Source organism: Dicentrarchus labrax, unplaced genomic scaffold (assembly GCF_905237075.1).
Source record: "Dicentrarchus labrax unplaced genomic scaffold, dlabrax2021, whole genome shotgun sequence".
Classification (NCBI taxonomy): Eukaryota; Metazoa; Chordata; class Actinopteri; family Moronidae; genus Dicentrarchus; species Dicentrarchus labrax.
The window spans coordinates 1,716,940-1,736,026 of NW_026136715.1; the positions used below are offsets into that span (position 1 = coordinate 1,716,940).

The window sequence follows — 19,087 nt, forward strand, 5'->3', positions numbered from 1 at the left end:
TAGTAAACGGTCTGAAAACTGTTGAAAATGTTCCTGCAACCAGCCTGATGAGCTGCAGAGCCTCATTCACTATCACACAGTCAACAGGAGAGAAGCAGACAGACAGACAGGCAGACAGACAGACAGACAGGCAGACAGGCAGGCAGCAGGCAGACAGACAGACAGACAGACAGGCAGGCAGGCAGGCAGGCAGGCAGACAGACAGACAGGCAGACAGGCAGACAGACAGGCAGGCAGACAGACAGACAGACAGACAGACAGACAGGCAGGCAGGCAGGCAGACAGACAGGCAGACAGTATCTGACTCACGGTAATGGTTGTCAGTCTGTCTGTTAGCAGTTAGCTCAGCTAGCTGCACAGGCTAACTGTGATGCTATGCTACCTGTGTGTTGTATTCATGAGCTCGCTCTTCCAACTGACCTCCTCACCTGGCTGATTAATTAAACTGCACCTGGTTCGCACATGCGCAGACTCCACTCTGCCGCCTCGACCGTAAGGCTGCAGTACCGCGTTTAACCGCACAGACCGCCCAGAGGGGCGCTATTTCACTCAGTGGAGGACAGAGTCTGTTAGGTACGGTTACTCGAGTACTTGTACTTTACTGGAGTACTTCCACTACATCTCAGAAGGTACTTTATACTCCACTACATTTATCTAACAACTTTAGTTACTAGTTACTTTGCAGATTTAGATTTATAACTAAATATGATCAATAAATAAATCATGATTTGTTAAGATAAGACTATTGATTCCCACATTTACCAGCTGCACCATTAAAGTCATGAACACATTAAAATACAATACAATATATAATTTAAGATAATTTAATAAAATATATTAAAAGTGATTTATACATAAAAATACAATTTTACTGCAGACATGAATTAAAAATATTGTTAAATGGGTAGCGGAAGAAGTAGCAGCTGGTGGATCCATGAATAAAGAATAAAGAATGAGATTCTGTCTGAAAGTCCCACATCAGCACCTTCAAATGGTTTTCTCAGCTTGTCTCTACATGATATTTAACTGTATTTACTTATGAACAGACTGTTATTATAAATGAATCAAACTGAAAGAGATTAAATCTTCAGCTCATCTCAAGATAAAAAAGTAGAATAATGTTGTGTGTAAATGTTTTAACAGATTCTTTGTGTGTGTGTGTAATAATATTAGGATATTGTGCATAATACACACAATAACCCGGCTGCTCTCAGGATTGATTATGATCATTAATAAACAGTATTTAGTGCTATAATCAACGCCCTGTGTTGCAGACATGCTGCTGGTGACCACCAACCCGTACGACTACCACTTCTGCTGTCAGGGTGAGACCAAGGTGGAGAGCATCAACGACGGAGAGGAGCTGAACCTCACTGATGTAAGAGACACACTCATCCTCCCCCTCACATAAAAAACACACACACACACACACACACACACACACACTGATATACACACTATAATCTGTGTGTGTGTGTGTGTGTGTGTGTGTGTGTGTGTGTGTGTGCGTGTGTGTGTGTGTGTGCGTGTGTGTGTGTGCAGCACGCCATGGACACGCTGGGCTTCACTCCAGAGGAGAAGTACGGCTGCTATAAGATCGTCGGAGCCATCATGCACTTCGGGAACATGAAGTTCAAGAAGAAGCAGAGAGAGGAGCAGGCCGAGGCTGACGGCACGGAGAGTAAGAGTTTATTCACCTGATTCCTTTATCGTATCCCTAAAACCTGCACGTCAGCTAAAAGGTTATAAAGGTCAAATTAACATGATCATTGAGAAAAGTATTGAAATTGAGTCATACATTTAAAAAAATACAAAAGATTGTTTAAAATAACATGCAATAAAATACATAAAATTAAATAAAATACAAATATAATAGACCAGAAATACACATTTCATGTTAGGTGGTTCTTTGCTCCCACACTTTTACCGTCAGGTATTATTCAGGGTTGTTATTGGGGATTGTAGCTGATTTCCTGGCACCTTTCTAAAAGATTGCAATGTTTTTAGGCAATTTTTTCTAATTAAATTGTGGGAGAAAGTAATAATTGCAAAACTAGTTGAGAGTTGTTTTATATAATTCATTAAAAATCGAAGGCAACTTGTTCCAGTGAGAATCTAATCGGTTGTAGTTTGGTGACGTATGACTCAATGTTTTGTGCGGGGGACTAATATGATTGAAACTTACAGGAAACGACAACGATTGGTCAAATTTGCTGAAGAGTTGCAGTGATTGAAGAAAAGTTCATGCAGAAATCACAGGGACTGATTGAATTTGTGTTAATTGTTGTTGCATTGGAGGGACTGATTAATGGGCATTATTTAATGGCAGATGTGAATGTGTGTGTTAAGGTGTGGATAAGGCGGCCTATCTGATGGGAATCAGCTCTGCTGACCTGCTGAAAGGACTGCTGAACCCCCGCGTCAAAGTCGGAAACGAGTTCATCATTAAAGGACAGACTGTAGAACAGGTAACCAATCAATCAATCATGGTCCATTGTATCTCTTATATCTGTACTCCCAATATGTCTTTGCTGTCAATGAACCTGACTGGATATTTGTTGTGTATACAGGTCAACTATGCGGTGGCAGCCCTGGCCAAAGCCACCTACGACCGTATGTTCAAGTGGCTGGTGAGTCGTATCAACTCGTCGTTATACACCGCTCTGCCTCGTCAATACTTCATCGGAGTCCTCGACATTGCCGGCTTCGAGATCTTTGAGGTAAAGAGGAGAGAATGACAAAGAGTCAAGATCCAAAAGTTTCCACTCTGTCCAACGGACCTATTGTTACAAGATACGACATGTAAATCAGACAGACTTCTTTTATTAGGTGGATGTTTTTTGTATCAGCCTGCTATGTAATTGTAGTATGTGCATACATCCATGATTTGTCAGGAGATAAACTGTGATCGAAAAATCTATAGCATCCCAAAAAGGGGCCTCATAATGTTTTTCAAGTACCCGTATGCCTGGTCTGTGATACACAACTACAACATTTTTATTTATCTCTTTCTGTAGTTCAATAACTTCGAGCAGCTTTGTATCAACTTCACCAATGAGAAGCTGCAGCAGTATTTCAACCACCACATGTTCATCCTGGAGCAGGAGGAGTACAAGACTGAGGGGATAGAGTGGACCTTCATAGACTTCGGTTTGGACTTACAGGCCTGCATAGACCTCATAGAAAGGGTGGGTCAGCTTCTCTTTTATGTCCTGTTGACAAAAATCATTTCATGTAAGCTCAAGTATCTTTGACATCATCAACGGTAGAGATCATTCAAACGGATATTAGCGTTATTAGATGGAAAATATACGAGCACAACAAATTAACTGATGTGGACTTTTTTCAGCCCATGGGTATTCTGTCCATCCTGGAGGAGGAGTGTATGTTCCCCAAGGCCACTGACCACAGCTTTAAAACCAAACTCTACGACAATCACCTGGGAAAGTCGCCCAACTTCCTGCGGCCGCGACCGGACAAGAAGCGTAAATACGAGACGCACTTTGAGGTGGTTCACTATGCTGGAGTGGTGAGTATCAGCTCGTATGTTTCCTGTACTGTCGTTGCTCATGTTTGTTCAGTTGGGCGCCAGTTCGAATTGGTCAATATTTGTTTCAGATAATTTGACTGCTGGTTCCCAAACAGAAACGCTAGTTAAGTTAAGGTAAGTTAGGTGGGAATCACTGGTTTTGCTGACTGATCCATCAAGGCTGATATTGATTTCTGAAGTGTCACATCATGAAAATTGTAAAGAAATTAAGTAGAGCGGTGGCAAGTCTCTGCTCCCTGCTGTTAGGCCTTTTAATCCAAACACTTCCAGACTGTGAAGAATTAGAAAAGTAGACTAAAAATAGAGCCACAAGTTTTTGTTGTTGTTATATTTTATGTAAATCTTTGTGTGAGCTGCATAAATACAGTGAGATGTTATTTTGTTAGCTATCATTTTAACTTCGAGAATGGAGCCTTGGGGAACTCCTGATGGACAGTGGTCCTGTGTAGAGTTAAATCTATCAAAGGTCGATGTCGCAACTCATTCTCACAGTTGTTCTTGTGTATCTCCCTGTAGGTACCGTACAATATCACCGGCTGGCTGGATAAGAACAGAGATCCTCTGAATGAGACGGTGGTGGTTCTGTTCCAGAAATCCTCCCACAAACTAATGGCTAGACTGTTTGATAACTACATCAGCTCTGAGATGGGTAACTCGACAAAACAACTACTACTTCAAAGTTTTAAAAGTTTGACTGGAGGATAGCAGCATGATTTGAAGCAATATTAGGAAGAAACACAAGTAAACTAGTGTTTGTTTGTGCTGTTGTTTCAGCCGGGGATCCAAAGGCTGAAACCAAACAGAGGAAGAGGAAGGGAGCTTCCTTCCAGACAGTTTCACAGTTACACAAGGTGAGTTGGACTGTGATAAGGGAGCTGAAAACAGTTAAAAGAAATTAATAAATAAATGGAAAAGTTTGGGTTTTGGTGCTCACCGCCATCTTTGTCACATTGTGGAGCCAAGGTGCAATTATGAATGCAGCAACCACTTCAATGGACTGTGATAGGCTGAGACTCATAGATGGTCGCCAACTCTTTATCTGTTTGTCTAAATCCAGGAAAATCTGAACAAGCTGATGGCTAACCTCCGCAGCACTCAGCCTCACTTTGTCCGCTGCATCCTCCCCAACGAAAGCAAGAATCCAGGTAACCAAACAGCAGCTGCAAGACTGAAAATAGACTTGCTAGCAGCCCAGATTAGCTGTGATGTTCAACACAATCAAGAATATAGTAGAATGCTAATGTTAGCAAAGTCCCAAAAGTTGCAACAGGCTGCAACCAACAGTTAGTTTCAGTGTTGATTGATCTGTCCATTATCTTCTTGATTTTCTCTATAAAATGTAAATGTGTGTGGTTTAGTCCGACCAACTGTCCAAAACCCAAAGATCATCGTTGCCTGTAAAACATTCTCACATCCAACACGGCAAATACGGCAGTTTGGTCAGCAGCCCTATGCTCCAAATCATATATTATGTACTTTTAGTGTCAGCTTTGCACATGAAAGGCTCAGTGGTCAAGTTAGTAATAATGAATATGCAACATCCTTTTAGACTTTCCAAAGAAAGCTTGGTGAGAAATATTTGACAACTTGGAGTTTAAAATCACATAAGCAGAGAAAAGCACCTGGTAAACTTGGTAATTTACTTAGATGATTAATCCATTTTCAAAAATGTACTTTTTTTTGGCACAACATCTGCACAAGTAATCCTTGGGGACAAATGCAGGGTCGTCAAAGTCCGCTAAAAGTTGTTGTTTCTGCTACCGACAGGCTCAGATTCTTACATTTAGTTTAACCAGAAACAGCCGTAATATCACTATCACTCTCCACCAGACTCCATAGACTGTTTGCTGATATATTAATGTTCTAAATATCATATATAATCTTCAACATCAATGTGACAGCAGATTGAATTCAAATTATTCAAGTATTCTTTCTGCTGTTGTTGAAGATGTGTCAAGTGTCCCTCTGTGTTTTCCAGGTGTGATGGATCCCTTCCTGGTCCTTCATCAGTTGAGGTGTAACGGAGTCCTTGAGGGGATCAGGATTTGCAGAAAGGGCTTTCCAAACCGTATCCTGTATGCTGAGTTCAAACAACGGTCAGTCCCAAACCAAACTGCTCACAAAAACATGTTTGTTTCAGTTGTTTTACGGATCCAGGTCCAATAATACATGTGTACTTCTTTCTCAGTTATCGCATCTTGAACCCTAATGCAATTCCAGAGGACTCATATGTGGACAGCAGGAAGGCTGTGGAGAAACTGCTGGGCTCTCTGGACATAGACCACACCCAGTACAAGTTTGGACACACTAAGGTACAGTGCAAACACTGTGAATGATATTACATGAGTCTAAGAATAGAGTTTTACGGATTGTAAAGTCATTGGAAGCTAACAAAAGACTTGTAAATCTGACTCCTAATTGTTGTTTGTTTCTCTGATGTCTCCTCTCAGGTGTTTTTTAAGGCAGGTCTGTTGGGTCTGTTGGAGGACATGAGGGACGCCCGTCTGTCTCAGATCCTCACCACCGTTCAGGCCATGTCCAGAGGGAAGCTGATGAGGATGGAGCGACAAAAGATGATGCTGCAAAGGTCAATATGACAGTCACATTAATAATAATAAAAATGCAAGCAGCAACGAAAGGGCCCTTGCAGCCCACAAGTCATGCAGCATTTCGTTTTCGAGCATGTTCAATTCATTTGGCAGAAAAACAAAAATAATTTCTTGCATTTCAATAGGGCTTTATACGAGTGTGGTCTTTAATTCCTCCTCTCAGGGATGCTGTGATGGTGATCCAGTTCAACCTCAGAGCGTTCTTCTCTGTGAGGACTTGGCCTTGGATGATGTTGTTCTATAAGCTCCGTCCCCTGCTCAGGAGCGCCCAGGTGGAGAAGGAGCTGGCTGCTCTCAAAGAAGATTTCACCAAATTGAAAGAGGCCTTTGACAGGTCTGTTCAACTGTTTGTATCCTGTTTATGTCATTATTTAGACATTTAAATCAGGGTTCGGAAAGTCTTCGCCTTCTGTTTTCTATCTGTCACTTCTGTCACTTGTTTTTCACCATCAGGTCGGAGGTAAAGCGACGCGAGGCGGAGGAGCGGCAGGTGGTTTTGGTTCAGGAGAAAAATGACCTTGCTCTGCAGCTCCAAGCTGTAAGTTTCACCGAAACCTATGAACCAATAAAGTGGTCAAAATTACAGCAGCTCTTGTAGAATCTATAAATGCATTGGTATCAATCCAGTCTTATTATTTACCATCCCTATTTGGAAAGTCCTCTTGAACTTGCAAATGCAAACGTGTTTATGTACACTGCGTATCTGGATCTGAATAAACAAATGTAAATGGAATTATAAAAGCATGCAAAGTACAATTAGATCTGCCATCTTTTGTTAAGTTTTTTTAAAAAATATCTCTAAAACTTGTTTTTTTCATGTCAATCATCCAGGAGCAGGACAACCTGACGGATGCAGAGGATCGCTGCAACCAGCTGATTCAGTCCAAAATCTCCCAGGAGTCGAAGCTGAAGGAGATGCAGGAACGTCTGGAGGATGAGGAGGAGGTGAGCGCAACGCTGATGACCAAGAAACGTCAGCTGGAAGATGAGGTGGTTTCACTGAAGAGAGACGTTGATGATCTGGAGATGACCCTCGCTAAAGTAGAGAAAGAGAGACACGGAGTGGAGAACAAGGTGTGTTCACAAACAACTTTAGAATTACATTACTGGTGATGGGTGGAACTGATGTGTTTAAATGTGTTTTTTTCTCTGTCCAGGTGAAGAACCTGTCCCAGGAGATGTGTGTTCTGGACGAATCCATAGCATCTCTGAGCAGAGAGAAAGCCGCCCTGCAGGAGGCTCACCAGCAGGTTCTCAATGACCTTCAGGCACAGGAGGATAAGGTCAACATGCTGGCCAAAGCGAAAACTCGGCTAGAACAGCAAGTGGACAATGTAAGAGGAGTGTCAAAATGTATAAATGTTAAGATACCAAAAACCTTCTACTTTCATGATAAATGAAATGTAAAACAAAACTAAGTTTTCCTAGACAAAGATTCTCCAAGTCTGTGGAACACAACTGGAGAGATGAACAGAATTCCTCCGAAAGACATTCCCTTGTTTACCTCATTTTGAATGAAGGTGGTAGAACATATCACTCTAAAATCTCCCATAGGTGTTCAGCTGCATAAGGACCCCCTAAAGGACCTAAAGAACTTCTTCATTGGCCATAATGACCACCTTAAAGACCTTTGCAATCTCTTATGGCCACTAGAACCTACTAAAGGACCACTAGAAACTCCCAAAGGACCTAGAAAACCTTCTCAATGACCACAAGAACCCCCTCAGTGACCACTAAAACCACCTTTAGAGGCTTTTTTATAATCACTAGAACACCTACAGAACCCTTAGAAACTTCTCAGTGACCTATAAGCACAAGACTCATGGAGCCTCCTCACCAACCACAAGAATCACCTTAAGAATTTCTAAAACCTCTTTAATGGACACCTGAAATTCTTTTGCAATCTTTTTTATGACCACTGGAACCTTCTAAAGGTCCACTAGAAACTCCTGAAGGTCCAGGAAAATGAGGTTGTCCAAGTTCTGATTCCTCCCTTCTCTTCCCTTCAGGTAGAAAGTTCCTTGGAGCAGGAGAAAAAGGTGCGGATTGATCTGGAGCGAACTAAACGGAAGCTGGAGGGGGATCTGAAGCTGTCCATGGACTCAGTGAGGGGCCTGGAGAACCAGAAGGACGAGCTGGAGGAAAGACTGAAAAAGTAAGAACATTCGGATCTGGTAGTTTTTAAAAAGGATTAAGCTCGACTAAAAAATGATGTAGTTTACTGTTAACACTGATACGACTAATCACTGAATAATAACACATATTTACTTTCCTACTTTTTTAATATTCTTCTTTTCTCTCTCTGGCTCCCTCCACCCTAAAGGAAAGACTTTGAGTTGGGTCAGCTTCAGTCTAAAATGGAAGATGAACAGAGTTTGGTCGCTCAGCTTCAAAAGAAGATGAAAGAGCTTCAGGTTGGTTGGACTGATCCAGAATAGAACTTGTTTAGCTTCATGATTTTTGCCTTCATTACTGCTGCTGCTAAAGGAGTGTGTTGTGGTCCCTCAGACTCGTATCGAGGAGCTGGAGGAGGCGCTGGACGCAGAGCGGGCGTGGCGCTCCAAAGCTGAACGTCAGAGGAACGACATCGCCAGAGAATTGGAGGAACTTGGAGAGAAACTGGAGGAGGCGGGAGGAGCCTCTGCTGCTCAGATCGCTCTCAACAGGTCATCATCTGCATTAAAGCTGCACTGAACTAACACTTTTCCTCTGCTGGTTGACAATTTTAGTTCGGGGTGAACAACTATAGGATGGGTTATCAGAATATTTGGTTGAGACATTAATGTTCCCCTGAGGATGAACTGTTGGTGATAACTTTGGTGATCCTGACTTTTCATCAGGTCAACATATGTGTCCAATACTTTTGTTCATGACCAAATGTCTGCAGAACAAATTACATTCCCATCAGCCTCCCCTGGTCTTTATGTTGTATGCTAATTAACAAATATTGAGCATGCTAACTCACTTAGGGTTAGGGACTGATTTCATACATACTGATACTGTTATTGTTAAACCTACAGAAAGTTGTTGTTAAACTGAACTCAAAGAGAAGCGGCCTTCTCCTGGAAACTCCTGATCCAAGTCCAGATCTGGACATTAAAAATTTGGGAATCTGCCTCTACTAGTTAAAACCCTACTACTGCAATTGAGTTTCACTATCAACTGATCTGGAGGTATGTGGCGTATGTGATGGCAGCTTTTGTGTCCTATATAAGCAACATCTCAAAACCCAGGAACACCAGAGAGTTAGCCTTTCTGAACCGCTAGGTTAGCTACAGGACAGGTAGCACACAGAAACTTACTAACAGCCGTGAATGTGTTTCCAGCACAGACACACAACCTCTAAATTTAGAATCTTAAGAAACATACCTGACTGTCTGAAGGAGTGTTTACCCAAGCTGTAACTTCATGCCAAACAGGAAGAGGGAGGCAGACTTCCAGAAGATGCGGCGGGAGTTGGAGGAAGCGGGGCTTCACCATGAGGTGACGGCTGCCACGCTAAGGAAGAAGCACTCGGACACAGTGGCGGAGCTCAGTGAGCAGATTGACGCTCTGCAGAGAACCAAACAGAAACTGGAGAAGGAGAAGGCTGAGTTCAGGCTGGAGGCCGATGACCTGGCTGCTAACTCGGAGCAGCTGTCCAGGGCCAAGGTACCAATAAGTCTACCTTAAAAAGAGAATTTAAAGGAGCACTCCACCAGTTTTATCACTGTCACCCTACTTGTCACATTAAAGCTGTAATATTACTGACTTGCATGATGGGTAATGTAGGATCCTGCATCTAACCATACTAGAGACAAAGAGTCATATCAAAAATCATAAATCATAACCTTTCTTTTACCAAAGAGATTGTTTTCTGCAAAAATCCAAGGTGACATCCCATTTGAATTTTGTCGAAGGAACCAGGACGATGCAAACTTCAGGGTTGGACAGAGTCATGATAGACCCACAAATATGATTGTTTTTCCTACTGTATCATATACAGAACTTGTATTGATTAAGCTAAAAAAATAAAAACTAGCTACTACTAGCTTTATTAGACTCTGCCTGCCTGGAAAAGACAAATTCAATCACCAGTTGATATGGCTGCTTGTGTGTTTGTGTGTAGGGAACAGTGGAGAAGATGTGCAGGGTTTACGAGGACCAGCTGAATGAAAGCAGGGGCAGAGCTGAGGAGCTGCAGAGACAACTGACCGAAGTTTCTGCTCAGAAAGCACGAGCACTCACTGAGACTGGTACAACAAACGCACACACACATTAAAATGTCTATCTTAAATATAATTCTCAGTTTATAAACACAAGATTGAATCTTTAAATTACATTTCTCAAAGAAGAAGGCTCGACTTACCGCTATCAACTTCCTCTGTATCATTCTTGTAGCCGAGTACAGCCGTCGTCTGGAGGAGCGAGACGCTATGATCAGTCAGCTCCAGCGCTCCAAGGCGGGCGTTTGCCAAAACTCTGAAGATCTGAAGAGGCAGCTGGAAGAGGATAGCAAAGTAACAGCAAATTGAACTGTTATAACCTGTGTTTAGGGCCTAATTAATGCAAAAAAACATAATAAGCCAACTTGTGTTAACTAGAAGCATCAGGTGGTCAAAAGTAAATACGTAGGTTGTGTGTGTTTCAGGCTCGAGTAGCGCTGGCTCACGCCGTGCAGGCGTCCCGTCACGACTGCAGTCTGCTCCGAGAGCAGCTCGAGGAGGAGCAGGAGGCCAAGGCTGAACTGCAGAGGGCGCTGTCGAAAGCCAACAGCCAGGTGGTTCAGTGGAGAGCCAAGTACGAGACCGATGCTGTGCTGAGAATAGAGGAGCTGGAAGACGCAAAGTAAGACAATACTGATAAAAAGTGTAAAGAATCAAACTAATATATCCAATCCAATCCAACTTTATTTGTTAAGCACTTTAAAACAACCAAAGTTGACCAAAGTGCTGTACAGGAGAATAAATAAGACATCAAAAATTAAAATTAAAATGAAAAGACATTTGTAAAAATAATAGCCACACAATAAAAAGCAATCAAAATAAGAAATTAAATCAAGTAAATAAAGTTGACATCTTACTAGGTGTCAAAGGCCACAGAGAAGAGATGGGTTTTAAGATGGGTTTTTAAAAAGAAAAACAGACAGAGAAGAGGCCTGTTTAACGTGCAGAGGCAGATCATTCCATAATTTAGGAGCAGACGCAGCAAAGGCACGGTCCCCTCTGAGCTTCCTCTTGGTTTTAGGCACACTCAGGAGCAGCTGATCATCTGACCTGAGGGGGCGGACAGGTATATAGGGGTGTAGAAGAAGCTCAGAGAGGTAGGGCGGGGCAAGACCATTCAGGGATTTAAAAGCAAATAAAATGATTTAGAAATGGATCCTAATTTGAATAGGCAGCCAGTGGAGTGAGGCTAAAATGGGGGAAATGTGCTCATGTTTACATGTGCCAGTTAAAAGACGTGCAGCAGCATTCTGTACCATCTGGAGACGGGCGATGGAGGACCCACTAACCCCCACATACAGTGCATTACAGTAATCCAGCCGAGTGGTAACAAAGGCGTGGATTACCGTCTCAAAGTGCTGCCTTGATAGAATTGGCTTTATTTTGGCCAGCTGCCTCAAATGGAAAAAGCTTGATTTGACAACAGCCTTAATCTGACTGTCAAACTTAAGCTCAGGGTCCACTTTAACCCCTAGGTTTGTGATGCTAGGTTTAATATACTAGGCCAAGGAACCCAGATCTACAGGGGGGGTCCCAGTGGTGCCACCAAAAACCATCACTTCCGTCTTTTTATCAGGCTAACTACAACATGCAGCAGTAGCCTAGCATTACCTCCAAGGCTAAGGGTTAGCGTATAATTTTCTTTTTTGTGGAGTTACATTAGAAAAAGCCTCATTCATGACCTAGGTGCTGTAGTAACACACTACCACTCACCTGGTACCAGCCAAATGCTATTAAAATGTGCAAGTAGTTACTAAATTTGCTTTACTCACATCTGAACACCCAATCACTACTATATCAGAGTTTAGGGTAGTGGCTCATCCTGCCTTTTACTTTGCCAGACTCATAGGTTTGTTGTAATCCTCAAGTCAGTGGTAGATGCCAACCAACTCTTGGAGCTAATTAGCTGGCTAGCTGAATCTGCAAGCAACTGTTGGCAAAATAAACATTTTCCAGTTGCTGCTTTTGGGTTTGAAAATTTTGAGTTGTAAATCTGCTACCATTTCTTTACCATCTCAACTTCAGTCTTTGTCCAACTGTGCAGTGTGTACGTGAGTTCTGTTCTGTATTAACTGCACAACATTGTTTTTTGTCTGGTGCTTTGAAGGAAGAAGTTAGTCATCAAACTGCAGTCGGTTGAAGAGGCCGGGGAGGCGTTTCAGGCTAAATGTTCCTCGCTGGAGAAAACCAAACAGGGTCTGCAGGTAGAGATTGAAGACCTGGTGGTTGAACTGGAGCGATCCAACACCGCTGCTCTGGCTCTGGACAAGAGGCAACGCAGCTTCGACAAGGTCAGTTCAACAAGGTGGTACTCACCACCTGTAGAAGGTGGTAGTAAGATAAGCGTAGAAACAAGTTTGTGCATATTGTGCTTTTTTGTTCGCTGCAGCTGTTGAGCGACTGGAAGCTGAAGTTTGATGAGAGTCAGACGGAGCTAGAGGTGTCGCAGAAAGAGTCCCGCAGTCTGAGCACTGAGCTCTTCAAACTGAAGAACTGCTACGAAGAAGCTCTGGACCATCTGGAGACAGTTAAACGAGAAAACAAGAACCTGCAAGGTACTCTCTCCCTCACACCGTCAGAGTAGCCACATAGATAACTTATGCAAGGTGAGCGCTTAAAGTCGGGCTTTAAATCTCAGAATCTTGAGAATCTGTTCATGGAAATGAAGGGAGATCACGACGATAAAACAGTGCATTGGCTGCTCTAATGTGAGCTGCAAACGTTAGCTTGTCATGCTAACTAGTAACTGACCGTTACCTCCAACATAGTATATATCAGCTGTGGGATTAGAGGTTACATTAGAAAAATCCACATTTACTGTGTCGAAGCCGGTCTAACAATGGTCACCGATAATGCTATATCAGAGTTTAGGCTAACTCTGATATAGAGGGGCTTATCTCTCGTGAACCAAGTCCGAATCATCGCATAACGGTAGTGGATGGACACAAGCTTTCAGTTGCATTTTCTTTTGTAGATTTAAATTTGGGTAAAATTTGCGATACATTTGGATGGAAACATGGCTACAGTCAACAAGAAACGTCTTTTAGACATTTTTATTAATTTTCCAGAACAACACCATCTCATTTACAGAAACATTGAGCCGTGGGAAATAGTTTCACAGCAGCATTACATCGGACCAAAGCAACAGTGTATCAGACTTGATACAATCATTAGTAGTCTGTTTATACAAGACATTTAGGTACCAAAATGAACATTGTGATTGACTGATAAATGTATTGAATGTTGCAGAGGAGATACTGGACCTCACAGATCAGATTGGTCAGGGAGGGAAGACCATTCATGAGCTGGAGAGGATGAAGAAGATCCTCGATGTAGAGAAGGGTGATATCAGAGCGGCTCTGGAGGAGGCAGAGGTAACTGACCCACCTGCTGTAGATCTACTGTGCACTCTTTACTGACTTTACTAAACTACCGCACCTTCCAACTCTCTACCAACCAGGGTACTTTGGAGCACGAGGAGACTAAGACCTTAAGATTTCAGATGGAGCTGCAGCAGATAAGGACTGAGATCGAGCGCAAGATTGCAGAGAAAGATGAGGAGATCGACAACCTCAGGTACCCAATGTACTAAATAATAAGTAGTGTAAATAATGGAAGAGAAGTAGTTGAAGAAAAGCAGCCAATCAGAAGCCAGTATAATAGCAGAGAGCAAAACTTTAAACCTATCAAGGAATTTGTGAAAGTAATAATAGTTGTGTCCATCAGGCGGAGCCACCAGCGCTCTATGGAGGCAATGCAGGCCAGCTTGGAGGCGGAGGTCCGCACTCGCAGTGAGGCAGTTCGTCTGAGGAAGAAGATGGAGTCGGACCTGAACGAGATGGAGGTTCAGCTGGGACACGCTAACAAACAGGCAGCCGAGAGCCAGAGGCTCATCAGACACCTACAGACACAGGTAGTCCCATCTGATCCACATTAATATAATATAATCTAAGACCATAAACCACCAACATATTGTCAAAGGGCTAGTTCCAAGCGTGTAGGAGAAATTATGGTTGCCTCAAACTCACAAAAAACAAGTTTGGTTTGGTTTGTCCGTTCTGGGCTACTGTAGAAACATAGTTTCTACATCTTGTGCTGTGCCCTCTCACAGGTTAAAGAGCAGCAGGTGGATCTGGAAGATAAAGTCCAGTTGACCAATCAGCTGAAAGAACAGATCGTCCTGTTGGAGCGACGTTGTTGCCTGATAACTGCAGAGGAGGAGGAGCTGCGTGGAATCCTGGAACAAACAGACCGTGTCCGCAAGATGGCCGAACACGAGCTGGTGGAGGTCGCAGAGAGAGTTAACCTGCTCACCACACAGGTGCTAACACGAATACACACAACTCAACTGCTTGATTGACTCACTGATTGATCGATTGATCACCTGACTTGCTGCTTCCTGTGTTTCAGAACACCGCTCTGTTGAACCAGAAGAGGAAGCTGGAGGCCGACCTGTCTCTGCTGACAGGAGAGGTGGACGAGGCGACGCAGGAGAGTCGCAGTGCTGAGGAGAAAGCCAAGAAGGCCATCACTGATGTCAGTTCTGACCTCTGACTTCTGTCTACTCCAAAACTATCCCAGAGTTTCCCTTTCACTGCTGTTGTTTTACCTTTTCTGTGGTTCCTCTCCTTTTCATTTGCTCTCTTTGTTGTTGGAAAATTATACAGACAAGCTTCTGTTTTTTGGGGAACTGGATCCTGCTGTTCATATTCTGTTTGTGTTTCACCAGGCGGCTCTGATGGCAGAGGAGCTGAAGAAGGAGCAGGACAGCAGCAATATGTTGGAGAGAATGAAGAAGAACATGGTGTCAACAGTGAAAGGTACAAAGCAAGCACAAACACTGCAAAACACATGATGATGGTTAATCTTATAGATCCAAAAGTGAGTTTTTTGACAAATTCTTCTCATTGTTCTATTAGCTCTTTGGTTGTTTGAAGTTTTCTAATGTAGGACTTTTTTTGGTAGATTTATCTACACCCCTTAAAATAAAGAAAGCTCCTAACCTCCACTGGGGGTTGGGACTCCCAAGTTGGGAACCAATTCCCTGTTGCATATTAAACTGGGGAATTTTTGGGTCTTCTCTTCTTTGTGCGCTTAAGGTTACTTACTTGTAACTTAGCACTTATTATTCTCTGCATTTAACACATCCTAAGTCCTAGGAGCAATGGGCAGCCACTGTACGGTACCCACCACCAACTGCAGATCTAAGACATTATCTAAGACAGACATGGGGGAGAACATGCAGACCTGGATTTGAACCCAGGACCTTCTTGCTGTGAGGCAACTGTACTAAACACTGAGCCACTTGAGTGAGCAGCAGTTGTAGAATGGCTAATTGGCTAATTGGCTTCTGAGGTGGAGGGTATGTCAGAGTTTATCACACGAGAAGTTACCAAACAATTCATTGTGGCTCACAAGAATGTCTCTACACAAAATATTGTCGAATGATAATTTGGCGGCCCGCCTGCAGTAACTGTGAGGAACCTCCAGGGGTCGCTGATAATTCAGGCTGTAGATGAAGGATGCTGCAGGTCAATGTTAACTGTCGGTGTGTCTCTGACAGAACTGCAGGTCAAACTGGATGAGACGGAGCAGATGGCGCTGAAGGGAGGAAAGAAACAGCTCCATAAACTGGAGACAAGAGTGAGTGATACGTCCTCCACAATGTGTCCATAACTTTCTGTAGATAAAATGACCTGAGTGGATAAAACGGGACTGTGTGTGCAGGTGAGGGAGCTGCAGACGGAGCTGATGGTGGAGCAGAAGAAGAGTGAGGAGTACCAGAAGGGAGTCCGTCGCTATGAGAGGAGATGCAAAGAGCTAACGTACCAGGTCTGATTTCCTCGCTATAGATGTTCTGTTGGTTCTGTGTCTGGTGGTCTCTCTAAGTCTTTTGTTGGTTCTTTGTCTTCCCGCAGACGGAGGAGGACAGGAAGACTCTGCTGAGGATGCAGGAGCTGATCGAAAAGCTTCAGACCAAAGTCAAGAGCTACAAGAGACAAGCTGAGACCGCCGTGAGTCTTTATTCGCAGCTGTTACTCAGAGCAGTCACGCCCATAATTATGCATAACTTTAAGCTTTGATATAATTTAAAGGGGTAACTGTATAAAAATTCACCCCTGTACAGTTGTGATGAACAGGAAATTAGCTATAGAGACAAACAGTTTTTTGTACCAGGCTGTAAACATGTTTATTTCTGCCATAAAGTTGTGCATTTTAATATGAGGCCTTATGGAGACTGACTAACTGCTGGAGCCTCTAGTGGCCGTTAGAGGAACTGCCGTTTTTCTTACTTCAGTGTTGGCTTTACGGAAGTTGCCGCTTGGTTTAAAGTTGCTGTTGTTCCTCTGCGTGTCCACCAGGAGGAGCACGTGAGCTGCAGCACGGTGCGCTTCAGGAAAGTCCAACACGAGCTGGATGATGCAGAGGAGAGAGCCGACATCGCCGAGACGACCGTCAACAAGCTGCGGATTCGAACCCGTGAACAGACCACCAAGGTCGCCATGGTGAGTCACAGTCTGACAATCTGAAAATGCTTCATTACTACAAACCAGTTACTGATCAGCAGAATTTAAAGCGTTGTTAAAACTCTGTAAAATAAACAACAATCATATTTAGAATAATGTTACTATCTGCAAAGTTCCTATATTTTATTTGGACCATTAGCTCCACACTACTAACTAGCTCACCCTTTAAAAGTCGCCCCATCAGCCAACACCACGAAGCAACCAAGACACAGCCAGACAGACAACCCCAGCTTAGCTTAGCTACAGTTAGCTAGCTGGATGCTCCTGCCTCGCATCGCTTTTGGCTAGTGAAAGTAACCGTTAGCAAACACTGTTTTTCAGAATATGTAAGTTAGTATCATGGATCACGTTAGCTTCCCCCGCTGAAAATGTGACCCTCATCTCTACAGAGAAACACATATCAGTTCACATGCAGCAGAGAAAGTCGGTCACTACAACCGGTTCACTCACTGGCAATAAAAAGGGATTAATGCATAAAATATCTTAAATATGGAACCTTTAAATGTTGTAGCTCAGAATTGTTTCTAACCTGCTGTTTGTGTGTTTCTACAGATCGCTGAATGAAGCTCTGCTGCCTCTTCAAACACCATCAGTGTGTTTCTGGTGTTGGTGTGACGTTTCTAGTGTTGGATTTTTGCCGTGTATTTCTGTCTGATTTTGGTGTTTGTTATGCATCTACTGTATGTAACTATGTCCATATGTTTCTGTATTTCTCCACTGTAAAGCAACGCGTAAAGAGCTGGTTTGTAGGGGAAGTGTTGGGGGCAGCGAGTACGTACGAGAGCGGTCGAGTCGAGTGAACTGGTTTGTAGCGCTGAACCGCTCAAAGCTAACTCTGTCACACAGTATGGAGTGAGTTTGCAACACATTTGATCACTGGAAGTTTGTTTGGTATCATATAAAAGCTGAGAGTGGGCCTGCACGATATGAGTTTGCGATAATATTGTTCAATAAACATGACAAGCAACAGCATGGCTAGCTAGCAGAGATATCAAGCTCTGTCTCAACCAGAGAACGTCTAATAAGGGGAGAACTTCCACTCTCGGTAAACTTCCGGGTTCTGAACTGTTGCAGTTCCCCTCTGGTTCCATGTGAGGGCGCTCACAGGATGAGTGCAGAATGAATGGAGCTCTATGGAGCCATACCCTCAAAATCCACTTTTCTCAGGATATAATTTTTTGTCTAGTAATTTGAATGTTGCATTCGAAAGGGGATGCAAATAAATTACACATTGCTGGGTGTTAGATTTTTTATACACATCGTACGGCCAGAGATACTGCTTTACGGCAAGCCTCGAGTCACTTTGTGCTTCCGCGCTCTGCACTTCCTTTTCTCTCGAGGCATCGACAGCACAGCTGACACAGGTTAGGCTCTCCCTGTCAATATACGTGCTAGAAAGAGTTTTTGTTATACTGTTTTAAACACCACGCTGAAAAATTTCTTTTCCCCCCTCCGGAAGCAAGAAACCAACAAAAAAAGGTTGTTGTAAAAAAAAATTTATCTACCAAAAAAAAAAAATAAATAAAAAAAAAAAAAGGTTATGGGGAAAAAAAAAAAAAAAAAAAAAAAAAAAAAAAAAAAAAAAAAAAAAATTCAGCTTTCGACCTATAACCCATGTTGAACTTTAAAAACTACAATCAGATCTGAGATTTCTCAACGACAATCAGGTGAAAGAGACAAATGTAGCCGTCTAGCTCCATCTGCTCCCATTCATTCTGCACTGATGGGCGAGCGCCCCCAGTGGACCTCTGCTGGAACTGCAACCAGTATTCGGTACAATGGGACTTAATAGAGAGAGGCCAGGCTCTCCGTAGACGGGCTCCGGTCTCAACTCATCTAACTGCTAATATAACTGCTGTTAGCGTGTAAATGAACGGGGACCAGCAGCCTCGCAGTGAACACAACCTCCGAGACAGACGGAGGACTTTCCTCGTTGACAAAAATGTTGAGATACGCGATGTTTTTGGATCAGTAACGTGAGGACAAAATAAGATTATTGGACAATAAGTAACTTATGACTATGTTTATACATACAGTAAATTATATTAATCCTACATTAAGTTATGTTTTTAATATTAACATTAAATCAAACGACTGTGTGTGATGTCTTTACCTTCTTTGGATCAGATTCTGGTATATAATCGGTAATGTTAGCTAGGAAGTGGTTGAATGCTAACATTAGCTGTTGTCTAATGG

The 19,087-nt window shown here is 42.9% G+C and overlaps 1 protein-coding gene across 1 annotated transcript in view; it reads left to right on the forward strand.

Annotated features, from left to right (window-relative positions):
• The window catches only part of LOC127378055 (myosin-7B-like), a 25,028-nt gene extending 6,713 nt beyond the window's left edge, over positions 1-18,315 (forward strand). Inside the window, exons 11-46 of the mRNA XM_051426551.1 lie at positions 1,275-1,378; positions 1,543-1,681; positions 2,350-2,468; positions 2,571-2,720; positions 3,018-3,188; positions 3,350-3,529; positions 4,067-4,199; positions 4,325-4,401; positions 4,608-4,695; positions 5,529-5,646; positions 5,739-5,862; positions 6,001-6,137; positions 6,323-6,493; positions 6,613-6,697; positions 6,991-7,233; positions 7,317-7,493; positions 8,169-8,314; positions 8,483-8,573; positions 8,668-8,825; positions 9,579-9,810; positions 10,268-10,394; positions 10,540-10,658; positions 10,790-10,986; positions 12,472-12,655; positions 12,754-12,919; positions 13,614-13,738; positions 13,825-13,940; positions 14,091-14,277; positions 14,476-14,685; positions 14,775-14,900; positions 15,094-15,184; positions 15,928-16,007; positions 16,092-16,196; positions 16,283-16,378; positions 16,727-16,870; positions 17,444-18,315. Coding sequence (XP_051282511.1) covers positions 1,275-1,378; positions 1,543-1,681; positions 2,350-2,468; positions 2,571-2,720; positions 3,018-3,188; positions 3,350-3,529; positions 4,067-4,199; positions 4,325-4,401; positions 4,608-4,695; positions 5,529-5,646; positions 5,739-5,862; positions 6,001-6,137; positions 6,323-6,493; positions 6,613-6,697; positions 6,991-7,233; positions 7,317-7,493; positions 8,169-8,314; positions 8,483-8,573; positions 8,668-8,825; positions 9,579-9,810; positions 10,268-10,394; positions 10,540-10,658; positions 10,790-10,986; positions 12,472-12,655; positions 12,754-12,919; positions 13,614-13,738; positions 13,825-13,940; positions 14,091-14,277; positions 14,476-14,685; positions 14,775-14,900; positions 15,094-15,184; positions 15,928-16,007; positions 16,092-16,196; positions 16,283-16,378; positions 16,727-16,870; positions 17,444-17,455 — 4,928 coding nt within the window. The 3' untranslated portion in view covers positions 17,456-18,315. The remainder of the gene's footprint in view (positions 1-1,274; positions 1,379-1,542; positions 1,682-2,349; positions 2,469-2,570; positions 2,721-3,017; positions 3,189-3,349; positions 3,530-4,066; positions 4,200-4,324; positions 4,402-4,607; positions 4,696-5,528; positions 5,647-5,738; positions 5,863-6,000; positions 6,138-6,322; positions 6,494-6,612; positions 6,698-6,990; positions 7,234-7,316; positions 7,494-8,168; positions 8,315-8,482; positions 8,574-8,667; positions 8,826-9,578; positions 9,811-10,267; positions 10,395-10,539; positions 10,659-10,789; positions 10,987-12,471; positions 12,656-12,753; positions 12,920-13,613; positions 13,739-13,824; positions 13,941-14,090; positions 14,278-14,475; positions 14,686-14,774; positions 14,901-15,093; positions 15,185-15,927; positions 16,008-16,091; positions 16,197-16,282; positions 16,379-16,726; positions 16,871-17,443) is intronic.
• The last annotated feature ends 772 nt before the right edge of the window (positions 18,316-19,087 follow it).